This window comes from Oreochromis niloticus, linkage group LG9 (assembly GCF_001858045.2).
Source record: "Oreochromis niloticus isolate F11D_XX linkage group LG9, O_niloticus_UMD_NMBU, whole genome shotgun sequence".
Lineage (NCBI taxonomy): Eukaryota > Metazoa > Chordata > Actinopteri > Cichliformes > Cichlidae > Oreochromis > Oreochromis niloticus.
Window position 1 is genome coordinate 7939276 of NC_031974.2, and position 24566 is coordinate 7963841.

Consider the following 24566-nt stretch of genomic DNA (forward strand, 5'->3'; position numbering starts at 1 on the left):
GGGACCAATTCCCAGTTTTTACATGATCAAAATTATTCACAAAAGGCTTCAATAAACAGAAAATGTGTGCCGACAAGAGAGCAGTGCACATAAATGAAAAGATATTTGAGCTCGACGCTTTAATGGGTTTAACATGACTTAGTCAGCACTCCGCACCGTACAGGTTGTACAAGCACACCTGAAAACACTGACCAGCTAACAGCTTTAAGCATTTGGGCGCAACCTCGGTAGTTCACCGATTCACCTGTTGCAAACGTCCAAGTTTCTATCAAGTCTCATAAATCCATCGGCAACTATTACCTAACTAGTCTTTTGAGTCTCCACATTCATAGCTATTGACATTTTGTCTTAGCATTTGAATGAAAATATCCTGGTAGGGTAGCTTAAAAGTCAAAACAAACAGTAATAAGAACGCATTTCAGACTTCTCTCGAATAAGTGAAAAAAACACTTACCTTCAGATTGATTAGCTGGTTCCGATCCAACTTTAATGTTTCCCATGTCAGTCCGTTTTAGGGAAAAAGTGTTAAGTGGTTTCATTTAATTTTGGGATACTCCCGCATGGACGAGCAATTTGGAGTCTAGCAGAGTTATCACGAATAGCATACGATCTTCAGATATAATCCAATCAACCTTGCATTTAACCCGATTGAACATCCAGTTACCTCTGACTACTTCTAAGTTGCACATGTTAACGGTCTCATCATCACTCTGTGCTGCAGCGAACTGGATCTGTGCCACAGAATAGTTGATGGTAGTGATGGTAAATTTGATTCTTTTTACTGAATCGAGTTTTAATGAGTCACTCACCAAAGTGAATCAGGTTTTTTGAGTCATTTGAGTCACTGAGTCAGTTGACCAGAGTGCAAAAAATGTACATTTTCACTCAAACTTAATTTGTTTCTCTTTTAATGTAAATCCTACTGCTAAGATGAGTGATTCTTAAAGAAAACAACTATTTTATATAGCAAAAAAGAGCAAAAGAATTTCTAAAGGGAACATTTATTTTGTTTATTTTTATTTTATTAGTATTTTCCTTACATGTGTCAAATATATATTTTCTCATCTAAATGTCCACTGAGCTGTGAGCCAGGGGGCGGTAGTGCGCCTTAACATTGGTTGCCAACCAAGAAGAAGAAGAAGTAGCTGCGAGCCAGGAGGGAGGGGGTGAGTGAGTGAGTGAGTGAGTGATTCGTTCGCTCTATGATTCAGCACAGGAGGGAGGGGGTTAGCGAGTCATGAGTGATTCGCTCGCTCTATGATTCAGCACAGGAGGGAGGGGGTGAGCGAGTCATGAGTGATTCGCGCGCTTTATGATTCAGCACAGGAGGGAGGGGGTGAGCGAGTCATGAGTGATTCGCGCGCTTTATGATTCAGCACAGGAGGGAGGGGGTTAGTGAGTCCTGAGTGATTTGCTTACACTACGATTCAGCACAGGAGGGAGGGGGTTAGTGAGTCCTGAGTGATTTGCTTCCCCTACGATTCAGCGCAGGAAGGGAGGGGGTGAGTAGCTCAAATGTGCTGTTAGCATGTTAGCAGAGCGATACTACTGTGAACCGAGGAGCTATTGTCTTGATGTGAGCTTCTACTCAGGGTTTTTTCTTCCAGTTCAGAGCAGAAATGTTTTTGTTAAGATACTGGATGTTGTGTTTTTCTTCACAATTTGATTTATAAGCTAGATATATTTCTACTAATGAAATTAGTTTGCTAACAGCAACAGGGACGAGTCAGTGAGTCAGTTGCGCTTGTGAATCATGATTCACGAGTCAGTAAAGTGATTCTCGAGTATTGAACGATTCGTTCATGATTCGCGCATCACTAGTTGATGGTCATGTTGTTCTCCTGCTTTGCAGCTTTGTTTGAGTCTGAATTGCGGCTTAAACGTGCAAAACTAAGAAAAGCAGATCAATATTTTCTTCTTGTTGTTATTTAATGGTGGTTGGCAACCAGCGAAAGGAGCATTAACCACTCGAGCAATATTTTCTATCCCCATTGTTGTTTTGAAAGTGAATACCCGACGTGTGCGTCATACGTCACGTTGTACGTCAGGTGGAGGTGTGGTGTCGGCTATCGCACCTGTCGCATTAAAAAGCTTTAAAAACGTAACAATTGCTTTAAAAACACAACCCAACGCGCTAAACTGTGATAATGTGCAGAGCATATTATTAGGTTAGTTCACTGTAGTTAGGCAGAGGTGTCTTAAAAAGTACCACCTTATACAAAACAAATGAAGGTCCAGAAAGAATAAGAAGAGAAAAAAGGAACACCCTGCTAAATTAAGTCATTTTTAAACATTACTCTAAATGTAGCCATTAGTATTTGTTGCTGGCCATACAAAAAATAAGTATACTTCAATTATATTTCCCAAGTATACCTTACCTAGTACGTATACTAATAATGCTTCTTGGGACTATATTGGCCCCCGTTTTAGTACATAACAGTATTCTTGAAATTAACTTTTAGATGTACTTTTTGTTCACCATAATTGTACTAGCATAATGTCATAATGTCTACAAGAGTATAATTAAAATATACGCGACTCTATCACAATACTAACCTTACAAGTATACTATTAATTAATAGTATTACTAATGTTTCACATTGTTTGACTTAACAAATACATTTATTAATATATGAGGTTCCATTCAGTTCAAGGAATTAAATTTTAGTGTGGCTGCAACTTACTCCTTAAGTTAAAAATTATGCTGTAGTTTATAAGTTATACTACTTTCACAGTGAATCACATTTTATGGTAATACACTCTGAATGAGGATTTAAGTAATTACTCTTAGATCTACAGTAGAAAACAACAGAAATCCGGATGGTGTAATAGTATAATCTCAGTAACATCACCAATTGTTACATTTGCTGTATTTTACAGCTGTTTCCATGAGTATGGTGAGTTACCGTAAAAATAATGTAATCTCATGGAATTTTCCCACAATTACATGCAAATTACAGTACTAAACTGCAAACATCCTTTAGAGTTTTTTACTGTTGATTTTGCAGTACTAAGCTATGGAAATTACTGCAAAGGCTAACAGTGTACTTTTTCTGCAAAGTCTCTTTTTAAAACTTGTTTTATTAGTTTTAATCTTTTAACTTTATGCATCAAGCAAAAATTTAATTATATGCAACATTCTCTGACTGGAAGAAATTTGTTTAACATTTAAACCTATTTTCTGCACATTCCAGCACATAAAATAAAATATTTTTTTGTATTTACACTCACTCTTTCAAATAGAAGCAAGTAAAACACAGCAGAAAATAAATAAAATCAAAGACTAGCGGTCCTGTTGCTCTATTTTCACCTGTAAAGCAGGACTGGGTTAGGCGGAGGTTTACCCTGGTGCAGGTGTGCCGCAGCGGTCAGTGGAAGAATCCGCGAGTTTCTCTGTGAACTTCACATTACGTCGTAGTACACTCGGTGCTTGCTTGGAAGTTTAGGGGTTTTTTCGCTGTAAAAAGAAGTTTTCTTCCCACGCACAACGGACACTAATGTTTTTGTCACTTTTTATGGAATCAAACTCAAAATAAGGTCAGTACTTCCACGCTTTAAACGCTGCATGCTACACTCTGTCCCGCACTCGATATATTATGATCTGCAGACAGCTGTTGTCACGAACGTGGCACTCGCTTACGTCACTGTCATGAGACGTTCTCGCAAAAAATCACGGTTTTAGTAACGCAGTAACGCAGCGTTCCTACGTGAAAGTAACGGTAATCTAATTATCGTTTTTGCAATAGTAATCCCTTACATTACTCGTTACTTGAAAAAAGTAATCCTCTCTTTCTTTCTCCCTTTCCTATCCCCCCGTCATGTCTGTCCCATCTGTAACAACTGAAAATAAAATAAATAATAACAACAAAGTTTGATCAAATGGACCAATATGGCAATGCCATGATGATCCATTTGGCAAAATAAATCCATTTGGTATCCTTGTTGGTCTTCAGACAACAATTCTGACGGCTTAAGAACCAAATGGGACAGAGAAAAAAAAAAAAAAAGGAATCAGATTACAGTAACGCGTTACAAGTAACGCCCATCTCTGCTCAGAACAATATATATATGTTTATTTTTGCACGTACTCATAAGATAATTTTTTTATCCCTGATTTTGTATGTTCATGTTCTGTTAAAACTTCATCTGTTTGTATGTTGTATACTCATTGTGTTTCAATAAAGTTAATTTTTTTTAAAAGTACGTTCTAAATGAAGCTTCAGACGTCACTAATCATGTGACTCTGGCCAAACGAATCAAGCCTCGACACAGTGCTTCTGAAGCAGCGTGTTGATCTTTTTGACACACGCACCGGAGCGTCAGCTTCAAGCGGACCATCACTACCTCTCACATCTAAAGGTAAGTGCCAAGGTAACTTTGAACTGAGTTCAGTCAATCTCGAGTTTTTCGAAGTTTTCTGAATGAAGTTTTCTGTTGCTCTCTGTGAGAGAAGACCGTTAAAGGCGAGGCTCTCCAGAGTGTAGCAAAACAGGAAACAGCAGCTGTGTGTGTGTAAGTCTGCAAACGAATAGATTAGAAGTGCAAGTGAGCCACGAGTATAGAAAGGTCAAGTTTTGTGAGTTGTTTTTCTCACCACTGATCACGCGCTCAACACTCTACACATACTTGCATCACACGCGCGCTCTCAAGCATCAGTATTGTACAATTCTGGGCGTCACGTGAGTTGCAGGTGTTACCATATAACGGAAATCTCCATTGTTCTGTAGCAGTGGTTCTCAAACGTTTCACAATGAGTTTCACCCTTACGAGCGACATCAAAGCGCAGTAGGCCTATTTAACACCACATACACATACTTGCAAACATTCAAAAGGGCTCTGTGTGTGTGTGTGTGTGTGCGTGTGTGTGTGTGTGTGTTTGAGAGAGAGAGAGAGAGAGAGAGAGAGAGAGTGTATATACATGTGGACTGGTGTTCCAGTTGGTTGAACAGATGTGCACCAAACACTAAATGTGTCATCTGTGACATTTGTGAGGTTACCTAAAACACACTCTGTCAGTCTTGTTCCTCTTGAACAACAAAATGTTTAAAAATGTCGCGGGTTTACCTGGTGATATTCTCATGCCGATGCTGTTCACAGGACAGCAAGAGTAAACGATCGGGATCTAATAATCAACTCACAAAATAAAAACAAAACAACAAACACAAAACACCAGATATTATGATACAGACTTACGTAAGCGCGAGAGCCCTCGGTGCGCCTGCTGCTGAAGTCAAAGTAAACTTTATTGTCATCTCCGCTACATACAGTCCAGTATATAGAGAGACGAGACGACGAGGCTCCAGTTACAGCAGTGCAAGTAAACAAACAATAAATATAAGAAGAGTAAGAAAATAAATATACACTTTAAATGGTAAATGGCCTGTATTTATATAGCGCTTTACATATCCAGTCATCCACCCATTCACACACACGCAACGGGTGAAGTGTCTTGCCCAAGGACACAACGACCGAGACTGTCCGAGCCGGGGCTCGAACCGGCAACCTTCCGATTACAAGGTGAACTCCCAACTCTTGAGCCACGATCGCCCGCCCTTTAGGACCAGGGGTAAAGGGATCAATAACAAATGAAAGTTTATAATTTACAGTTTGATGATTTAAAGTCTCACACACAACCCCTGGAAACGGGAGGGAGACATGCTGCTTCCAAATAGAGCACATTTCATTCATAATGTTGTAAATCCAAGCCCATTATGTATTCACGATCTGAATACTGGGTTGTGTGAAGTCCCAGAAATAATCCTTAGACAAAGTGAATCTGTGAACTAAGGTGTAGGTCTGTTAGGTTATTTGTGGTGATACTCGAGTTGGGGGATTTGTGTTCACACTGGAGTGCAAAATTAAAACCAATGGAAGGTGGACAAGAAATGTTCAAAGCCATCAGGTGCTCAGTTTAGAAAAAGAGAAAAGAAGAGGAGGAGAAACGAGCAAAAGATACAAGTAAGCAGATGTGTCATTGGATAATGGCAGGTCATCCTGAAACAATCAGACTAAACTCCAAACAATAAATTATGTTACAGATTTTAATATTAATTAGTCATTGTTGATTTGTCATGTTCTCATTGTATGACGAATTATGATGGCTGTTTGCCCTCTCTCTCTCTCTCTCTCTCTCTCTTAATGTGTGTGTTTCTCTGGTGAAACAACAGTTTTATGTTAATGTACAATCCTTAATATGTTGTGTGTGTGTGTGTGTGTGTGTACATGTGGAACTTTCTATTTTGTCTGTTTTTGTGTCTTGCAAATAAACCTTTAAAATAAATTCAATTTTATTATGTATTTTTTTTTGGCCCACATCAGTAAGAAATGCCAAATTATATACACAAAGTTATAGAAATCACCACTCCCGTTATTCATGATGATTTCAATAACATCACATAATAACATGTAACATCACATCCTGTAAGCATAGTTTGCCTGTGTCTTTTCTCTGGAAATGAACATTTTCAGCCAGTATAGGTAATAGATCAACATGGCTGCCATGGCTAAGTTAGGAATATTTATAATGTAATTTCCAAAACTTGCATATGATCTGCAATTTGTAGCAGATCTACTGACTGTCACAGAGCAGCTGGAGCAGTCTCAAATGGAGGTCAGTCCACTACTGCCACCTGTGGCCAAGTGCCATAGCCTACTACTAGATTAACTCGTGACACATCTGCACCTGTTTCTATGACCACATTGAGTCTGAGTAGCTGCACTTACACTGGTGCATTCAAATCCACCCACAAACATATTGAAAGATGCAATGTGGATTGTCGAGACTCAAACCAACCATTAAGCAAAGACAGCAGGGATCACTTGTTTCTGTTTATTATACAGCCAGATTTACTTGTGACACACATGTGCAGCTGGCTTTATCACCTATTTTGAATTTGTTTCAAGCACAATACATTTGTAACTTTCAGTGTTTTCCAGTCTTCCAAAAGAAGAAAATAAAAAACTTCAACTACATGACATGCAATTGTGTATTTGTTTTCACCTTATCATACACTTGAAGTTTTACAAATCACCACTCCTTTTGTTAATATCATTTCAGTCTCAGACAATCTAGTTTTTCTTACAGAGATTGAATGCACCTTCTGCGGATGGCGGTACCACACAGTGTGCGTGGACTTCCCCTGTACAGAAGGCAACTACAAATGTTGTGAATGCTAAATAAACAGAAACAAATGATCCCTGTTGTCTTTGCTTAATGATTGGTTTTAGTCTTGACAATCCTCATTGCTGGCATTGCATCTTTCAATGCCAGCAATGCCAGGTATCAGTGCTCAAACCTTTTGTGTTTGTTTCCAATAAGTTGCCCACCTCGGGAAGCAACAATGTGTTCTTTTACTTGTCAGATGAACATATGAGACACTTTGACTCTTCAGTGCAGTGTGGAGCCTAACAAAGATCTGTTTTGTGTCCCAGCTGATCAGCAGGAGGAGAAGAGTCTGACGGAGCAGCAGAGGAACATTTTCAGCTACTTGGACTCAGCTCAGCCACTACAGAGAAAACAATGAGCTCAACACAGAAGGTGACAGACAGAGCAGGGCGATATGACCAAAAATATTTATCACGATATACATTTGAAAATTTGCGATAACAATATAACTGACGATATAATTGACATTTGACAAAATACTTTACAACTCCACAACTTTATTAAAAAACCCATCAATGTATTTTCACTTAAACAAGCAGCTGTTTTTTATGTGCATTAAAGTTATATAAAAATTTAACAGTGCAAATGCAAATTCCTTGCTGACAGTTTAACCAAAAGGCATTTCCAGTGGAAATTGGCCGACATATCCTGAGCATAACCATGTATAATATCCACAAAACTTAAAAAGAGGTTATACAGTCGTAGCCAAAAGTTTTTAGAATTGCATAAATTTTGGAAATTGGAAAAGTTGCTGCTTAAGTTTTTATAATAGCATTTTGCATACACTCCAGAATGTTATGAAGAGTGATCAGATGAATTGCATCGTCCTTCTTTGCCATGAAAATTCACTTAATCCCCAAAAACCCTTACCACTTCATTTCATTGCTGTCATTAAAGGACCTGCTGAGACCATTTCAGTAATCGTCTTCTTAACTCAGGTGAGAATGTTGACGAGCACAAGGCTGGAGATCATCAGGGCTGTATCCCAATTCAGGTTCTGCAGCTTTAAAGTACGCAGCCTCAACGGTCCTCAAGGGCCGCGTACTCAAAGACCGCTAAAGCCGGAAGTGTGAGGCTTGTAGGCTTGTGAAATGGGACGGTCTAGCCGCCGTAGCACAGCCCAGGGGCCCGTTCTTCGTACCTCGCTTACAGATCAAATGACACATCCAAGATCAAATCATCGCGCTAACTTTGAGCTCGCTAATCCGGTTCTCCGAACACACCTGTTGTTGACGATCAGTATAGCTGGATGAAGTAATCTGAGATCACTGGGTGGCTTAAAAGGGGCTACGCATCGATAGTAGAAACATTGATCGGCAACCCTGTGATTGGTCGGCGAAGATGTCGAAGGAGCGCGCTCAGTATTTCACGGCAGCAGACCAAGAACTCCTGATTGAGGGATTTCAGGAGTTTCAGAGTTTAATTAAAACGCAGGGGAACACTGCAAAGGCTGCAAAAGCAAGGAGAGAGGGCTGGCAGAAAGTTGCTGACAAATTAAACTCGTAAGTGATCCATGATATTACATTATATCATGTGATATTATATTATACCACATTATATTATATTACATCATATCCTCTTTCACATTAGAGCCACAACAGGACCCACTAGAACATGGGAAAAAGTAAAAGTGAAATATAAGAATATTCTACAGTATGGTAATATTTATCACTTATATTGCTTTTAGTCTCTTGAAAAGAGACCCTGGAATAATCTGTTTGTTTGTTTATAACAGCAACCAAGAAAAGGGCAGAGCAAATAAAGACAGGTGGTGGTCCTGCACCCCCTCGTCACACCCCTTTTTGTACTGTGACATTTATTGACATTGTGGGGTTTTTTGTGTGTAGTTTGACATAACACTCCATCACTTTTACCTGTTCCCATGCAAGGGGTGACTGAAGCATGCACAGTAAGTCGGGAGTAAGTATATACAGTACAGTAAGTGTGTATATATATATATATATATATATATATATATATATATAGAGAGAGAGAGAGAGAGAGAGAGAGAGAGCGAGCGAGAGCGAGAGGAAGAAAGTAAATAATACCCTCACGGGAGAATCGATATCTCTCTATGAGCACACCGTCGCGCTGAGCTAAAGGATCCTGTCTATCCCGCAATATACGCTAAATTCTGTAAACTCTCCTTATCAATCTTGCACCTTCCTTGCTCGCGTACAAACGGACAGGACATGGCTGCAACAGACTTCCCGAATCCACCTTCGCTTTTATAGTCGTGGTCTCTCATCTTGATTGCACGTAGTAATTTACTATTACTACTCTAAAATATGAATTACATCTGACATGATCTACTACATGTAATAGAATGATTACTAGTACATTTCCCTTTTTTTCGGAGATGACCTGTATGTATCTGTATGAAATCAATAAAAGAATCAAATGCTGCATTATCTTTAGTTACATTGATAATATTTATTTATGGTAAAACAGTGGCGAAATATCGCTCTTGCTTTCATATAACTGCAGCGGACATACCTGAGTGGCCGCGATCTAATCCTGTTTACATAAAGTAAACCTGCTCCCGAGCAGGTTTACGCTTACGGATCTGTTGCTATGACAGCAAGTCCCAGATGAGCTTCGGAGAACCGAACGATCCAAGATCACGCGAAATCGTCAATATTCAAATCCGGCTAACTTACTTAGCGAGGTACGAAGAACGGGCCCCAGATTGCCTAGCAACCATGATACTAACAGCTTGAAACGTTTCATACAGCTTTGTTTGACAGAAATGAAGGAGAACATATTTTGTTCATTTGTTTCTACATGAGCTCTGTGTGATTTAATAAGTATCTGAGGCTGAGACCACAGGACTGTAAAACATGATTGTTGGGCTTCATTTCTGTACTGAACAGTTTTAAGATTAGTTAGTAAATAACAATTAGTTAATGTTGTTTATGAGACTAAAGTCATCTCACTTTGGTAATGTAAATATAATATGGCCAATATTATAGTTATTATATTAATCACTTCACTCAAAGACAAGTATCTTTGACAGTGTATATATAGATGTATCATATATAAGAGACAATTGGGTGAGAAAATCAGACCATGGCAGGTAGCTCCATGCCCTCCTGGGTTTTAAATGCACCTTAGAACACACATACATCAACACTACATATGAGCGGGTGGAGGGAGGTTTGGAGTCTTCCTACACCCCCGTTCTCTGCGGCCTGCTGGAGCGGGGGGGCTAGGAGGAGGAGTTGGCCGTCCGACTGGGGTCTGGAATGTGGGGCCTCCCTGCTGCTGCAGAGTCGGGGCGGTCTGCTTCTCCCCACCGCAGGGGAAAGGGTAACACCACCTGGGTCTGGGCGCAGTTTCCCCCTCCAGGGGCAAGGGTACCTAGACCCGGTTCTTAGAGTACGCTTGGGGAGTGTGATTGTGTGTACAGTGTCTCTCTATGTCTGTCTCCACGTTGGGTGAGTGTTGAGAGCATGAGGGTGGGAATGGATGTTTGTATCTGTGTGTGCCTGTATGTCTGTGTCTATATGTCAGGTTGGGTATCAGACCCCACCTCTCTGGGGACATCTCAGGCCCTCCAAGGTTTGGAGGCCCATCTCCCCCACCACTTCCCCTGCCGGTGGCAGACGCCCTCAGACATCGGTGCGTTGGTGGTTCTTTGTGTCCGGGGGTGGGCGCCCGGGTACACACCGGCTCACTCCTTGGCGGCTGCTTATCGGGGCATGGAGCCTGGGGCTCGCTCGGGCCACTTTGGGGGTGGGGTGCCCACGGCCTCTCGGCCCGGGGCTCGGTCACTCAGGCACAGCTGGCTGCCGGCGGACCTCACGGGCACGTCACTGCAACCCCCCTGGCTTCTGCTCCGCGGCTGCTGAGTGACCCCTCATCTGGGGCTCTCCTCAGCTCTTTCTGGGATAGTGGCGCGGCTGCCCCTCTGTTGGTCTTCCTTGGTCTCTTGTGTTCTGGGGGCCTCTGGATGTCTGGAGTTTTGATCTCCTCCATACCTGCGTCATGCCCTGGAGGTCGGGGCAGTGGCCCCCCACACCCTCTAGCAGATCATTACATGAAGGAACCTTTTAAAAACAAGCGCGTTCATGCTCACAGGTGTACACACGGGTGATCACACACACAAACTACACCCTTTTGGGCTCCTACCTCAAAGCACACTGTGCGCTGTCGATCTCACGTGCTGCACAATAATGTTTAATATTTAGTATTTACTGTCATATTCCCATATATCATTGTGATGTTGTTTATTACTCTCGTCTTCTTCTGCTTGCTTTCTTTTTTCTTTCTCAACAGGTGATCCAGGTGATCGATATGTATTTTTTTGTCTGCTTATTCTGTTGGTTTTTGTTTTTTGCCCTTTTTCCCCCGTCCCTCTTCTCAGGTGTTTTTTTTTCTTTCCCTCTTTCTTTCTCCCCTTTCTTTCCACCAGTCAAGTCTGTCCCCGTATTCAGCAAGTGAAAATAAAATAAACAATAAAAGGTGAATCAAATGGACCATTACGGCAAGGCTGGGATGGTCCATTTGGTAAAGTAAATCCGTTGGGCATCTTTCTTCGCCTTTAGACAATAATTCTGATGGCAAAAGAACCAAACGGGACAGGTTAAAAAAAAAAGAAAAAAAAAGAGAAAATCAGACCATGTCATAACTGCCTTAAGTCATACAGAATAGATATCAGAGCCTTAAACAGGCTGACTTTTGCTAAATGGGTCAAACTGGGCAGAAAGTATACAAACACATAACATCCTTATAGAATATGATGTAACACTATAGATCAACTTACCCCAGAATATCTAAAGCATATAAACAATTACAACAATATGATGCAACAAACACAGCAGTGCTACTAATCCAAAATACTCAAAGCTTCATCGAACTGAAACAAACATTTATTTTTAGCTCCATTCTGCTGCTGATACATACTTTAGGTTTCTGAATATTAAACTTGTTGCTGCCTTTCATAGTGTGTAACTTGAAGGCCCTGAGTACTTTCTCCCACACTGAAAACACTGGAATGATAAAATTATTTGAACATCACCTAATAAGACTGATTCAGGACAGAGAATTAGTTATGTTGAACTTTCCTAGCAGTCCTTCACAAACAGGGAACAGTCTGTCTATTCTCTCCATCTGTCAGCTGCTGCTGGCTCTTCCTCCTCCTCTTCCTCACACACTGCTGAGTTTGTCCTGGTGGATCATCAGGGGTGCAAAGCCTCACAGATGATGTGCAGCAGTGGGTCCCTCAGTCTGTCCTCACTCTGGACACTTGCAGTTGTCACACATGGAAATCAAATGTGTGATAAGCTGCAGGATTCAAACACAAGTGTAACTTATAAATACATGTTCATACTTTTATTCCACAATCAGAGAGAAAGAAAAAGAGAGAGAGTGCAGGACAGACAGACAGGTGACAGTCTCAGGTGTATACACTGCTACAAAACAGCACAAGAGAAGGAGGATTTAGTATTTGTGTTATTACGAGTGCTAAACAAGAAGAGTTCCAGATGGTCCAGTGGACACATGTGTGACTCCTGTGATTAAAGCATCTTTCTTTCAGCTTAACGAGTGAACCGTCAGCTCGTTCAAACACACGTTAAAGTCCGTTTGGCTCGACACCACTGAACAGAGGCAGCAATATAACATAGCTAACATTAACAGTGCAGTGAATCCTGCTTGTGCCGTCATATTCAGGACTGCAAACCGAGCAGCATCACTGACTTTCAGCTTGTTGTGTTTGTGGATATATGACTGACTTTAATTATCCATAAAATCATCACATTCTCTGTAAGATCAAGGTCGCCTATTGAACGGCGTATATTTTAAAGTAAAGGCCATGTGGCCAACAGTAATGTTTTAATGTTCCTCATTATTCAACATTTGCATATTAATAAGTGACATATTATTCAGTACCTATTTTTAAAAGTTTACTCTTCTGCTGTTTTTTTTTTTTTTTGGCAAAATTATTCACATCCACCGCCGCGCTATGAAGTCTGAGATATGTTGGGCCATGAAGTCTACACCACCACATCGTTAAAATTCAGGGAAATGAAGGACGCATTTGAGGCTGTATTTTGAGCAGCCTTTGAATTGGGACAGCCTCGCTGTCGCTGTCACGTAATTGGCCCTAAAATGCAGCGGCTTCAGACCCTGAATTGGGATACAGCCTATGTCAGGCTGATTGGGTTAGAATGAAAGACCTGACATGTTAAAAGGAGGGTGGTGCTTGAAATCGTTGTTCTTCCATTGTTAACCATGGTGACCTGCAAAGAAACGTGTGCAGCCATCATTGCGTTGCATAAAAATGGCTTCACAGGCAAGAATATTGTGGCTACTGTCACGGGTTCAAAAATGTTGAGGGGGAATCCAAAAAATAAGCATAGATCCAGCGTGTGCAATTAGACGGCATTTTAATGAACACATGTGTGAGTCCGACCGCTGTGCAGATTTCAGCGTCGAACTAAACTTACAATAATTAGACAAAGGCTTTATAGGGTTGGCAGTCTTCCTGTTACCAGGCAGACTCAAACAAAGCATACGTCACTCCAAAACCACAATGACTTTTAACATAGTTTAAAAGAACATCGTCTTCGCGTCGAAGCCAGGTGCTTCCTGTCTCCATCCTGCCCAGGCTTATCTTCTGGAACATCAGGTCCACGTTCTGCACAAAATGTCACTCATGCAGGCACAACTTTGCAGTCGCAAGCAAAACATAATTAAACTTTTACCTACTCAAAGGAGTCTATCTAATATGTGTGTGTGCCTGCACGTGCGGGGGCGCGTGCATGCTGTGTACTGTGTACGTGTCGTGACCTTTCTCACTATATGTGTCTGTATGTGTATGTCTCGTCTGTCTGTCTGTGCGTGCAGAGTTTGCATGTGCTCTCTGAACCTTAGTTGACCTCAACTTAGGCAACCAGGCTAAGGCCATCCTGTGTGTACTGATCTTGACTTATATGTAAAATATATAAAACAACTGTTTCAATCTAACACAACTACTTAAAGCTTAATCCGCCATAAATGCATCAAAACACCCTGCTCTTAACTTGCACTCACTCTGCTTTCAGTTTCACTTCTGCAAAAGCCTGCAACTTCAAACACCTGTAACTTTCTGTCTCATTTTCGAGTTACTCTACGTGGGGCCTTTTCTTTCACCATGCAGTCTGCATACAAACATTTAAGATTATAAATTCAACTCAACAGCTTAAAGTGGTTCTTCTTGGACCTGCAATAAAGACTAATATAATACCAATATATTTGAACATCTGAATGCAATATCAATACCTCTTGTATCAATACTTCTTGTATACATATGCTTGCTATATGATTATGATGCAACAGTAATGACAGTAATAACAAAATAATAAAAATAGAATTAATAAAATAAAATAATAAATGGAAATAGTAAAAATGACAAAAACAACACTTCGTTCCCAACACTACTAAGATTGCATCTAAATCAACAATTTATAGGATCATCAAGAACTTCAAGGAAAGACGTTCAATTCTTGATAAGAAGGCTTCAGCACATCCAAGAAAGTCCAGCGAGCGCCAGGATCGTCTCCTAAAGAGGTTTCAGCTGCGGGATCGGAGTGTCACCAGTGCAGAGCGTGCTCAGGAATGGCAGCAGGCAGGTGTGAGCGCATCTGCACGCACAGTGAGGCGAAGACTTTTGGAAGATGGCCTGGTGTCAAGAAGGGCAGCAAAGAAGCGACTTCTCTCCAAAACCCCCCCCAATCAGGGGCAGATTAATCTTCCACAGAAAGTATGGTGAATGGACTGCTGAGGACTGGGGCAAAGTCATATTCTCGGATGAAGCCTGTTTCCGATTGTTTGGGGCATCTGGAAAAAGTCTTGTCCGGAGAAGAAAAGGTGAGCGCTACCATCAGTCCTGTGTCATGCCAACAACAAAGTATCCTGAGACCATTCATGTGTGGGGTTGCTTCTCATCCAAGGGAGTGGGCTCACTCACAATTTTGCCCCAAAACACAGCAATGAATAAAGAATGGTACTAAAACAGTGTGCCGTATTTTCCAAAAAACACGGTAATAATGACGGACTGCTAGCATGCTCTACCACAAATAGTGCTTTGTTGTGTAAATGGCCTCTATTTATATAGCGCTTTTCTAGTCCCTAAGGACCCCAAAGCACTTTACACATTCACCCATTCACACACACATTCACACACTGGTGATGGCAACGTTGTAGCCACAGCCACCCTGGGGCGCACTGACAGAGGCGAGGCTGCCGGACACTGGCGCCACCGGGCCCTCTGACCACCACCAGTAGGCAACGGGTGAAGTGTCTTGCCCAAGGACACAACGACTGAGACTGTCCGAGCCGGGGCTCGAACCGGTAACTTTCCGATTACAAGGCGAACTCCTAACTCTAGGAGTTTCGTATCTGACGGACGAAAGCTAAACCAGTTCCACACCACTGAAGTTGCAGCATTTTTACAAACCAATTTTGGTTCATCTGTTTCATTCAACGATCCGCTTTCACCCTTCTCATTCTCCATCGCCGCCATGCTTTTTCCTCCATGTGCGTATGAAAACAAAGGCACTGCACATGCATGTTTTACCCATATTCTATCGTAATATTTCAATTTCTTATTGTTGCCCAACATTATACCGGTATTACCGTGAATGGTATGATATGGCCCAGCTGATTGTGCATTAATCACACATTAAAATGAACAAAAGAGGCAAAACTGTGTGCCAGAGTCAGGGGTCAGCGTTTTGTTTTTATGTCACAGCACCAGAACGATTGCAGGTGCTCATAAGTAGTTACCATAAATCACCACCTTTCATGGTCTCAGCACATCGACTCTGTTATTAAGAAAATGGGACAAGGCATAGCTATGGCTATGAAATGCTCTTTCTGTATCACTTCTTCAATTATGAAAGATGTCATTAATGCACTAGTAATGTCTCATCTGGAGTACTGTTCAATCCTTTGGTCAGCAGCTAATAAGACAGATCTTAACAGACTTCAGTTAGTCCAGAATAAAGCGTCCAGATTAGTGTTAAGATGTTCATACTATACTTACAGAAGTGTAGAGCTGCCACCCAGGCAAAAGAAAAATAGAAGTATATCACGTTATAACGTGAAAAGTTTATTGTTCTAACAAGATACTTTTCACGTTTGAACAACATAATATCACGTCATAACAATATAATTATCACGTTCGTACAATATAAATATTATATTGTCCAGTTAGTTGGTACCCGCGGGACTTCGGAAACCTGTTAAAAACCAAGTGGTCATTGACCACTTCCTTACCGCGCTTTTTGACCGACAGGGGCGGGGCCTCGGGCGTGACCATTTCAATGTGGCTGACAGGCGAGCCTTAAGTAAAGCTTTAAGTCGTAACTTTATACGTCGATAAGTGGGGCTTCCTGTCGAGCTGCGGGAAGCGCTTATAAATTAACATAGGGCTTAGAAATCAGGTCGCTGTCCCGGACAGATAACTGCTATAACTGACCAGCAAGGTGGGCGAACCTGGGCTTAGAGGCTTTTAAAATAGTTGAAAAGTTAGGTGCTAAGGTTTTGAAGGTTTTTATCTTGGCAGTCAGTGGCAGGTTTTTTATATATATGTATAAATGTGTGAATGTATAAATGAAGTGTAAAATTATTATTTGGATGAATGATTAAAGGTGTACATTGTTTTGAGAGCTGATGAGAGTATTGTGTGAATGAGACTACAAAGCGGAGCTAAAGAATGGTGATATGTGTGGGGGGAAAAAATGGTCCTGAGGTCTGAAAGAGCTCTGTTAAGCACGCTGAAGATTTTGATGTGAATTCTTGCAAATGCAAAGAGCTGAACAACTAGTAGCTCAGTGTTCCAACATTTGAAAGAAGGGACTGCTCTCACAGCTAGAGATTGACGAGGTACAACATAAATGCTACGGCAAGGAGGAGTCAGGACGCCAGGTCAGGGGGGAGATATCGTCACCCCCACCCGAGATTGAGTACAAAGCCCCAAGTGCGATAGGAGAACTGACCTGAACTGACCTGAAAGATAGGATCATGGCCAAGCTTGAAACCTGGATCCCCCGTAGCTGTGAAGACCCTCAGAAGGTCTGCTAGATGATGTTAATGCAGCACTACGGATGATACCTACAGCCATGATTACCGAGACTAACAAGCTGATCTACAGTATGGCAGTAGTGATCAATGAGATGCTTGGCTATAAGTTGAACAGCCACAAGGAGCAGTACCCTCCATGGAGAAGGAGGCTAGAGGGCAAGATCAAAGTAGCACAGAGGGAGTACAATTCTTGTACAATTCTAGGCATTCCAGTATTGAGCTGTGGGGAATTGAGTCATAGGCCTTCTTGTAATCAATCCAGGCTGTACACAGGTTGGTCAGTCTGGTCTTGCAGTCTCGGCTGACTGTTCTGTCTACCAGTAGCTGGTGTTTTGCGCCTCTGGTATTCTTGCCAATCCCTTTCTGTGCCCCGCTCATGTATTGACCCATGTGCCTGTTCATCTTAGCCGATATGATGCCTGACAGGAGCTTCCATGTAGTACTGAGGCAGGTTATTGGTCGGTAGTTGGAGGGGACCGGTCCCTTCTTGGGGTCCTTGGGTATCAGGACCAGCCGACCTTCGGTTAGCCATTCCGGGTGTCTCTCGTTAACTAGCAGCTGGTTCATTTGTGCTGCCAGACGCTCATGGAGTGCAGTCAGCTTCTTCAGCCAGTAGGCGTGAACCATGTCGGGCCCTGGTGCTGTCCAACTCTTCATACTGGAGACCCTTTCCCTTTCTTGGATGTCTGCCACTGTGGTGGTTACTGGACCCTGTTCAGGGACTTCGCTATGGTCTGCCCTCAGATCCACTAGCCACTGAGCATTGCCGTTATGGGTTGCGTCCTTCTCCCATATGCTCTTCCAGTATTGCTCCGTCTCTAGCCTTGGTGGTGCTGTTCTCTTATTGTTCCCTTGCCACTGAGAGTACACTTTTGCTGGTTCTGTGGAGAACAGCTGGTTTATTCTCCTGCCTTCTATCTCTCTGGTGTACCTCCTCAAGCGGCTGGCCAAGGCTGTGAGTCTTTGCTTGGCAGTTTCCAAGGCCTCAGGTATGGACAGCTTGCTGTATTTCTTATGCACCTTCTTTGTCGCGCCTTTCTGCAACTCCATTAGTTGGCTAACCTCCCTTCGTGCTACTTTGATCTTGCCCTCTAGCCTCCTTCTCCATGGAGGGTACTGCCCCTTGTGGCTGTTCAACTTGTAGCCAAGCATGTCACTGATCACTGCTGCCGTATTGTAGATCAGCTTGTTAGTGTCGGTAATCGTGGTTGTAGGTATCATCCGTAGTGCTGCATTAACATCATCTAGCAGACCTTCTGAGGGTACTTCACGTAATCTTGGTAACCGGCTACGGGGGATCCAGGTTTCAAGCTTGGCCATGATCCTATCTTTCAGGTCAGTTCCTCTCGCACTCAACGATCCTTCTCCTATCGCACTTGGGGCTATGTACCCAATCTGTGGGTGATGATATCTCCCCCCTGACCTGGCGTCCTGACTCCTCCTTGCCGTAGCATTTATGTTGTACCTCGTCAATCTCTAGCTGTGAGAGCAGTTCTTTCGAATGTTGGAACACTGAGCTACTAGTTGTTTCGCCGTCATTGTGGATGTTGGGTATCGAAGAATGCATAGGTCCCCCATCCTATTCATGTAACCCCTTCCGCCAGGGTTACTTGCGTAGTAGCATTCCAACAACGCCCTGTTTTCGTCTCTTGCCCACTGATGCCTTCTTGTTCCAGTAGTCCATTTGTCGTCAGGGTGCCCTGGTTCCTCAACACCTGACGCGGACCTTGTTGATCCGGGCGACGTCTGAGCTGGCATGCCTTCATATATATATATGAAAATATTTCCCTGATCTCCACAGGGTGAAAAACCAGGAGTAAATTTTAAATTTTAACTCTATAGAGGCTGTTTCCAAAGAGTGATAAAAAGTAATGTAGGACCTGTTATTAGGAAAAGCTAATTACATCTGTTTGGATTTTACCGTGAGCAGTGAGGGAAGTCAGAAGTAGGGATGGGTACCAGTATCCGGTGCCATGATGGCACCGGTTCTGACATAAACAGTAGTAACCAGACCGAAAAGCAGCGCACATTTCGGTGCTTTATTTCGGTGCTTTTTTTTTCCTGAAATGTGATAGACTTTAGATTCTAGCCAATCATTTTACATTTTCGAGGATAGTAGGCGGGCCCAGGTACGTCCGTTGTTTTAGAGCAGAGCTACAGATTAAAAATGGCCAAGGTGAAGCGGTCAAAAGTCTGGCTGTACTTCACAGCAAAAGATGCAAACCCAGCAGCCTGCAACAAGTGCTTTAAGCTGATATTGTGATACTATGCAAAGGAGATAACACCTCGAATCTGATGAAACACCTGCTGACGCATAGCGTTTTTTTAAAAGCCTGTTATCGGACCCGGAGTTAGCAACATCCCCCAAGAACCCGAAGAGGAGAGTCCTGGCCCCTAGCCCTGCCAGTGTAGCAGAAATGATGACGGATGATGATGGCAGCAGCAGCCGTTCTTCTCTGCATGAGTAGCTTAATGTTGTTCGTGTGTAATTTACGTTGAGTAGGCTAACCACGTTATTAAATTAATGCATGTAAGGTGAACTAGCAAACACCGTCATAGTTACATGCGGCTGTCTTATTGTTTGATGGCAGATACTCCCTTCACCCTGGCCAAAAATGCTAAAATAACCAAAGAAAAAGGTGGAAAACAGTTAAACATGAGAGGTTTTTGGACAAAGTTTGTGTTTTTTCCATTGATTAAGCACTGCTTCCAGCCAAGAGTGATACCATATTTGCCTTATAGCTGCAGAAAAGGCTAACATCGTTATATTTTTACAAAGAAAACCAACCAGCTAAACATGAGAGGTTTTTGGACCAATTTTGTGTTCTCCATTCTTTAACCCTCTGGGGTCGCCAGACGCGCCCCCAGACCAATTTAAGACGACACAGCTACAAGATGCAGCGAGTCAGAGTCTCCATTCCAACTTGGGTCGAAAGTGTGGACTTCAAACTATATACCAGTTTTTGAATTGTGTCGATAGGCCACGTAAAGCCAGAGTTATGATAAAAAATACACGCGATGTTTTTTTCTGAACAAAACAGTGGTGTTTACAGCGGGAAGAACGGTAAAAACAGCGTTTTCTACAAACAGCGCTACCAAACACTCTCCGCTTCCGAGTGAAAAAAGAAAAAGAAAAAACATCCCTTCCCTATTGGTGTTAGAGTTTACCATATCAGCCAATCAAAAAAAATGATATGGCAACATGTGACATTTGGTTGCTTAGGGAGAAGGGGAAGTTTTTAGGAGTGACACCTGCAACGGAAAGCGGGCGAGCGAAAGAAAGAGAGAGAGCGAGTTTTCATATGTGAGACATTAGTGATGTTTAGCGTGTTGGGAGGCTGTAGTTAGTTTGTTGTGTAGTTATTGTTTTGTATTGTGTGTCAGTTAGACTGCTGAATTTCATATTTTCTCCAAAAAAAGCCGTCAAAGGTGGATTCCAGTGTAAACACTGTTCCCACGTGGAAAACAGGACTGATGCACCTCCTGCAGTCAGACCTGCAGGGTTTAGGCCTGTGGTGTTCTCCTCTGTCTTATACTGAATAAAAACTACATTTTTTGGACTGGCACAAATAATTTGTGTGCCTTCTTATTTGATGCAGCACACCTGATTGTTCTGTAAATACTATTAAATGGTTATATAAAAAACGCCTGAGGCCTTGGCTGCATTTTTAGGTAAATAGTACCATATAACTTTGTTGTTTGCAAAACTTGTGCATAATTTTTAGAAATGTACAATTTCTATTTGCATTTCAAGTCATGAAAATGATTCGTTAAACATGTTTGTGGGTTTTACAGTAAAAAATATAACTTTTTTCCACTCGGATTTTGAATTTTTTGTCTGAATTTAGATCAACTGTGCTAATATAGTATACCAAAATGAAAAAATAACTCAAATTTCAGATATTTGAGGTTGTGCTGAAAATAATGATACCAAACAAGGCAAGAAAAACACATTTTAAAGGTGAAATATAGAGGTAAAATCAAAAGTAGTCAAAAACGGCCAATTATACCCTGGACCCCAGAGGGTTAAGCACCGGTTTGAGCACCGTTTAACCACCGGCACCGTTTCAAAAGTACCGGTTTGGTACTGGTATCGGATAAAACCTAAACGATACCCATCCCTAGTCAGAAGTGGGTTTAAACTGGGATTCTACTTAAAAAGGGGGTAATAATTAAGGGAGGAGAGTTCACAGCCCAGCGCAAACGTGAGGTGCTGTCGAAGTGCTGGATGTTTGTTATATTTGAGCTATTACTGTCGCATGAAAGTAAAACTTAATGAGATAAATTAGGGTTTATGTCGTCTTTTAAAAAAGACAAAAAGGGGGTCTGTTGGGATTTAAATATATATTCTTAGTGCTTATTTGCTGATTATATTGTGAGGCCCAACTCTGAGTACAGTCTGTGCCAAAAAGTACTGACAGGAAACTACATGCTTTTGCAGGAAATAGGAGCTGCAGCCAGAAAGTTAAACTAAGCAGAGTCTTTGATCGAAAATTAAAGTGTGTGTGACGTCTAGAGGAAGTATATAAATAACTAGGCTTCCTGTTTGTGCTTCAGACCTGAGCTTATGTGTTCGTGTGTTCAGGTCATTCCTGGGAATGAAAAATAGAGATCATTTTTTTAAAAGCTTTGACCACTTTGAGCCGTGTCTTTCTTTGCCGTAGGGAATACAAAGAACTGGGATTTAATACTTGTAGTTATAAAGAAAGCAATTCTGTTAAACACACCACATTTATTTCTGCTCAGCTGCAGTATCCAGATGAAATACATAATCATATTACACAGTTTTCAACAAACTCCAATTTAGTAAATCCTCGAGTTAAAAGTAACTTTTTGTAAAACTGTTATATTTAGAGCATCTTTAAAGTGGAATAAATTGCCTTATAAAATTATAGAATTAGCAACTATTCAAAACTTCAATGAACACTTAAAAGCTGATTTACAGACCTTTTAGTTGTTGTAAATATTGTAAGAGATGATTTGCTTTTGAAATTTGTGTAATGTGTCTCAGTGTTATTGATATTATTATTATTATTATTATTGTTGTTATTATTGATTGCTTATATTTTAATTGTGAAACCCCACTGTGGATGTAAAATTATGTGGATATTTTGAATCCACTTTATTGTATAATATTTTATGAGATTGTTTTTGAAGGAAGATGAGCAACCTCTGTTGTGGAAGCTAATGGGGTTCCTTTTGAATAAAGAAATAACCGAACATAGGATTTAATATCAGTAAAGGATTATATATAAATCTATAAAAAATTATAGAAATATGTATTAGGAAACAACAATATGATATAAATTATAAAATAATATAAAAGTGTGTGTGTGTGTGTGTGTGTGTGTGTGTGTGTGTGTACAATCAGGAGGGATGGGCATGATTTTAGTGTTTGAACAGTCATGAATTATTTTTAACACCAGGTTGGATGTAATGTGTTAGAACTACAAGCAGGTGGAGTTAAGAGACCTTTAAGGTGTTTGGTGCCACACTCCACCTTCAGGTTTAAAACTAGTGTTAATGGAGGGAGTTTGAAGGTTCAGTTTGTTCCACGACTGCATTTCACTCACTGCCTCTGTTTGTATCTCTGTCACTGCAGGACCAACATGGAGCGAGAAGCCAGCGCTCTCAGGAGGCCGACAAACATCACAGAAGAAAGAGGGAGAAAAAACACACCTGTGACGAGTGTGGGAAGGAGTTTACTGTGAAGGCTTCACTAAAACAGCATCAGGTCATCCACAGTGGAGTTAAAGCATACAGCTGTGATCAGTGTGGGAAGAAATTTGCTTTCAAGGATAAACTAAAACTTCATCAGTTCATCCACACTGGAGAGAAACCGTTCAGCTGTGACTTGTGCGGGAAGTCTTTTTCCACGAAGGGTTACCTAAAACAACACCAACTCATCCACAGTGGAGTTAAAGCGTACAGCTGTGATCAGTGTGGCAGAGCTTTTACTTTCAGTAGCAGCTTACAGAGTCATCTAGTTACCCACTCTGGAATTAAGGCATACAGCTGTGACGAGTGTGGGAAGGGGTTTTCTCTGAAGGCTTCACTAAAACGGCATCAGGTCATCCACACTGGAGAGAGACCGTTCAGCTGTGACTTGTGTGGAATGTCTTTTTCCTTGAAGGGTCACCTAAAACAACACCAACTCATCCACAGTGGAGTTAAAGCGTACAGCTGTGATCAGTGTGGCAGAGCTTTTACTCACAGTAACAGCTTACACAGTCATCTAGTTACCCACTCTGGAATTAAGGCATACAGCTGTGATGAGTGTGGGAAGGATTTTACTGGGAAGGCTGAACTAAAACGGCATCAGGTCATTCACACTGGAGAGAGACCGTTCAGCTGTGACTTGTGTGGAATGTCTTTTTCTTTGAAGGGTCACCTAAAACAACACCAACTCATCCACAGTGGAGTTAAAGCGTACAGCTGTGATCAGTGTGGCAGAGCTTTTACTCACAGTAACAGCTTACAGAGTCATCTAGTTACCCACTCTGGAATTAAGGCATACAGCTGTGATGAGTGTGGGAAGGATTTTACTGGGAAGGCTGAACTAAAACGGCATCAGGTCATTCACACTGGAGAGAGACCGTTCAGCTGTGACTTGTGTGGAAAGTGTTTTTCCTGGAAGGAATCCCTAAAACAGCACCAACTTATCCACAGTGGAGTTAAAGCGTACAGCTGTGATCAGTGTGGCAGAGCTTTTACTCATGGTAGCTACTTACAGAATCATCTAGTTACCCACTCTGGAATTAAGGCATACAGCTGTGACATCTGTGGAAAAACTTTCAGCCAGAGAGGAAGCCGAAATACACACCTACGCATTCACACCAGACATGATGTGTACTGCTGTGAACAGTGTGGCAAATTCTTTGCTACAAATGCACACTTACAACAACACATGTTTAACCACACTGAGGGACGACCTTATAAATGTGACCTGTGTGAGAAGACTTTTAAAGCTCCACATAACCTGAGACAACACCAACAGATCCACACCAGAAAGAGACTCAACAAGTGCAGTTAGTGTGAGGTATGTATTTATATTTTTATCTTGTCATTTTAGCCGGACTGTTTGGAACAACTCTGCTCCTTAAACTGTGTTAGCATGTTAGCAATTCTACTGCATGGAAAAGCAGCTCTGAGTGATTATTCAGATTTTCATGTGAGTTATGAGTTTAGTATTACTGTAGTATTATGGTGGTAGTATTGTAGTTATTGCAGCCCAGTAAACTGAGTGTGTTAACTGAAACAGTCAAATGTAATTGGACGTCTACAGAGATGCTCTTTATTTCAGGCGACATTCAGGATAAAAATGTTGAAGGAC

General features: G+C 41.6%; 1 protein-coding gene across 1 annotated transcript; it reads left to right on the forward strand.

The window, feature by feature from the left end:
* The first annotated feature begins 7513 nt into the window (after positions 1 to 7513).
* Positions 7514 to 24266, forward strand: LOC112847890 (zinc finger protein 708-like). The gene is made up of 3 exons (XM_025910505.1): positions 7514 to 7537; positions 8063 to 8103; positions 22836 to 24266. Exon 3 carries the CDS (start codon positions 23349 to 23351, stop codon positions 24264 to 24266), a length of 918 nt encoding a protein of 305 aa, XP_025766290.1. The 5' UTR covers positions 7514 to 7537; positions 8063 to 8103; positions 22836 to 23348.
* The last annotated feature ends 300 nt before the right edge of the window (positions 24267 to 24566 follow it).